The sequence below is a fragment of the Telopea speciosissima genome, chromosome 9 (genome assembly GCF_018873765.1).
Source record: "Telopea speciosissima isolate NSW1024214 ecotype Mountain lineage chromosome 9, Tspe_v1, whole genome shotgun sequence".
NCBI classification, from domain to species: domain Eukaryota; kingdom Viridiplantae; phylum Streptophyta; class Magnoliopsida; order Proteales; family Proteaceae; genus Telopea; species Telopea speciosissima.
Window position 1 is genome coordinate 58,621,078 of NC_057924.1, and position 3,763 is coordinate 58,624,840.

Sequence of the window (3,763 nt, forward strand, 5' to 3'; positions counted from 1 at the left end):
ACAAAATTGGCAAATAAATGTAATTGATTGGGAGGAGTCACCCAAGTCGAGTCAAAATTTTGGAAAAACGTACTCAAGAGTCGTGCAGATTAGGTAAGAGTAAAAAAAGACGAGACTGGATTATAAATTGTCTAAGTCAAATAAGACTCGGTATTTTTACCCAAGTCATGACAAACTCGACAAGTTTAGCCATTTTTTTAAAATAATAAATCCGATTTCACTTGATTTTGAGTTGGCTGATCTAAGTGTGGATTTATATATGGCATGTCAATTAATTTAAATTGTTTGTTATTTCTTAAGTCATAATGTTGGTCCAAATGTCGTGGTTCATAATTTTAATTAAAGATGGCATCCCGTTTTTGAAGAAGGAAAAAATAAAGAATAAATAGAGTGAAAAAACTAAGGCTGTGTGTGTGATATGCATTCTAAGGCAATTTTACACTCTTAGATGATAAAAATAGTTGTTTTTATCATCCAACAATGCAAAATCAACGTAGAATGCATTTCAAGAATGCATACCAAACACAGCCTAAATAACCATTGTTGATCCATTCTATCATTGATTTAAAAGTCCAAAAATCTGCAGTAATAGCCAACGGATGTGGATTACCCATAGTTTTCTATCCGCAGCTAGAAGTGTCGTCACTACGTCTATAACTGTGGATTTTTTACCATAAGAAAAAGGTACTTTGCTGCTATGGATGTGTAATCATCTCCGTCCTTATTTTGAAGTGATTGTGTATTTCATCTTATTACCATGCCAGTTATTTCACATGCTAGCTCGTTGAGAACAACAACAGTAGAGAGAGAGAGCAAGAGCGAGAGAGAGAGAGAGAGAGAGAGAGAAAGAAAGATATTACAGCAAGCAAGCAATGGCTGATGGAAGTAATTCAAAACCAGAAACAGATGAAGAAGTCGTGAGGATATTTTTGGCGGACATGAAGAATGAATTACAATACGCGTCGTCGTCTTCCTCACCATTTACTCATAACATAGACCGAGTTTTCAAGCCAATACGTGATGTAAAGCCAGAGGCTTACATACCTCGCTTGATTTCCATTGGTCCTCTTCACCGTCAAGAAATGCTCTTAAAACCCATGGAAGCACATAAGATGCGGCTTGTAAACGATTTTCTAAACCAAGATAATAATAATAATGGCGTAACCTTGATGGCTGAACATTGTTTCAAAGAGATGAGGGGTTTGGAAAAAGACGTTCGCCAATCTTATTCAGAAGTCATCCCACTCAAGACAGACGAGTTTGTGAAGATGCTGGTGGTGGACGGCTGCTTCCTACTTCAACTCATCCTCCGGTGGGAGGAATACACCGATGACCCTATAATCAATGATAAATGGATGCCTCATAATATACGTAACCTGTTGTTGCTTGAGAATCAGCTTCCCTTCTTTGTCCTTCAAAAATTATACAATCTATGCTGCTGCAAGGGATGTCGGGATTCAAAACATGCATTCAGAACAGAGACCCAATCTTTCTTACAGAGTTTCTTGGTTTCGTCTCCCGATATGCTGCCTTTCTATAACGTCAGGGAATTCGTAGATTACCATTTGCTTGATTGTGTATGGAATTTCTTTACTTCAAAGGAGCCACCGCTGGTTCCCGAGAAACAAATAATGCCTTGGCTTGATAAACTGAAAGGGTTTCTCCAGAGATTCATATCAATTATATTAATTGATTTATCGGAAAAGCGAAAACTCAAATGTGCAACGGAGCTCAAGAAGTCAGCCGCGGTTAAGTTTCAGAAGAGCAAGACAAGGTGCTTCACGGACATAACTTTCGATCCCAATGACGGAAAGTTGAGTATCCCATCTATTAAAATTGACAACTCCACAGAATCTCTGCTCCGAAATCTCATCGTCTTAGAGCAAACACCTGAGGGATATGTTTATAAACCAGTCACAAGTTATGTAGTCTTCATGAATGAGCTCATCAACTCTCCTGAGGATGTGAAGTTGCTACAGAAGGAGGATGGGGAGATTTTTACAACAGGGAGCAGCAGCATCAGCAGCAGGAGCAGCAGCAGCAGCAGCAAGAACATTAAGCCAGCAGAGGTAGTTGTTTTTTTTGAAAATCTTCTAAAAGAAGTTCCACTGCCTCCAAATGATGAGCTCTATTTCGACGATGTTTATAACGAACTGAATAGGTATTACGATAACTCATGGTTCAGAGTTGGGACAATATGGCACAGATTCGTGTCAAGATTCTACCGATATATGAATATTCTCAAGGTTAAATATTTTGACAGCCCATGGTCAGTCATTGCCTTCTTTGCTGCAGCAGTTATCCTCTTCTTGACCGCCGCGCAAACATTTTTTTCTTACGATTTTTGGAAGAAAGGGAACTGATCGATCATGATGAAATATTCTGCTAATGAATAAATGTTTTGTTAGATTGTTTGTTGTAATAAATTTGTATGTTTACTTGCACATGTATGGATTATTGGGGATGTATGGTATAGGTAAGACTGTAAGAGTCTAGGAAATTAAATATTGTGTGGATTGTGTGGTTATTTAAATTTGTATAATATGTATGTGATGGGGGTAGTTGTAACCGAGTAAGTTGTAACCGTATGGGAGGCTTATTTTGAGAAGAAAAAAAAAAAGAATGAAAATCTCTAAATTGTCTCTTGAGTTATCCTTAGAATAGGATAGGCAACTTCCTTATTATGCCCATAAAACCCTTCTATTTTCTCTCATATTTCTTCTCTCTCTCTCTCTCTCTCGTATTTTAGTTTCAAATTATCTTTGCATGTAACAAGCTCATTATTCCATGCAGAATGATGGTGAAACCATTCTAACCATAGAATAACTACTATACGTCTTGAATTAGCCATGTTTCCAATTTCAAAGTCTGATTCCATTAAAAATTGCACTGAGGTCCAAACACATGGAAAGGAAAAAAATAAGGAAACTATAGAGATGTAAATGGATCAATACAAATCAGACAGGATATAGATATGAATTGAATGCGGATTTTTTGTTATCTGTTTACTGTAGAAAATGAAACCTAAAACGATGCAAGAAACGAATGGAAATTACAAACAAACAATTACACAATGCACATAAAGATTTACGTTGTTTGGCAAGATTGCCTACGACCACGATGAAATTAGATTTGCTTCACCATCAATGGGGAATAGGGTTACAATCGTACATCCTCACACCTCTCTTAGTTTGATAACAAAGAAAGAATCCTCATTACAAGTATATATCGAAACCCTATATTGGTAGTTTACTGAAATATATCATATAGCTGGGCCCTTGAGGCGTCAGGCCCTTCGGGCCCTACGGCCTCTTAATGGCCCTTTGAAATTAGCCCACTTATGCAAATGACAGAATACAAGAGATTGTATCCCCCAACATTTACATCCATGATTTGTGTAACCTGGACCTTCCTCTCTCCGGGGGATGCAATTCGCTCTCGGTCCAAGTTTCTTAAATTGTGAGCCCTTTTTCTCACTCTTGATCTAAAACCTATCAAATTTTTAAGAACCCTCAAGTAAGGGTATCTATTTGGGATCGAAACCGGGAACCGTCCCAATACTGTCCCCCTAAAACCCGGTACCAGATCGTCCCATTAGTAAATGGGATGGTAATGGTATCTGATTTTGGTACCGAATGATAAATGAGGCGAGACGGTTCTGGGACAGGATTCCCAGTGGTACCATTATCAAAATTTCAATTAGGTACCAGATGGTTCCGAAACTACTAGTACCATTTAAAAAGAAATAGTATATAAGATCCTC

At 37.8% G+C, this 3,763-nt stretch overlaps 1 protein-coding gene across 1 annotated transcript; it reads left to right on the forward strand.

The window, feature by feature from the left end:
• The first annotated feature begins 872 nt into the window (after positions 1 to 872).
• LOC122639193 (UPF0481 protein At3g47200-like) lies at positions 873 to 2,363 on the forward strand. Its single transcript, XM_043832015.1, has one exon. The coding sequence runs from the start codon at positions 873 to 875 to the stop codon at positions 2,361 to 2,363; it is 1,491 nt and encodes a 496-aa protein (XP_043687950.1).
• Positions 2,364 to 3,763: the final 1,400 nt, after the last annotated feature.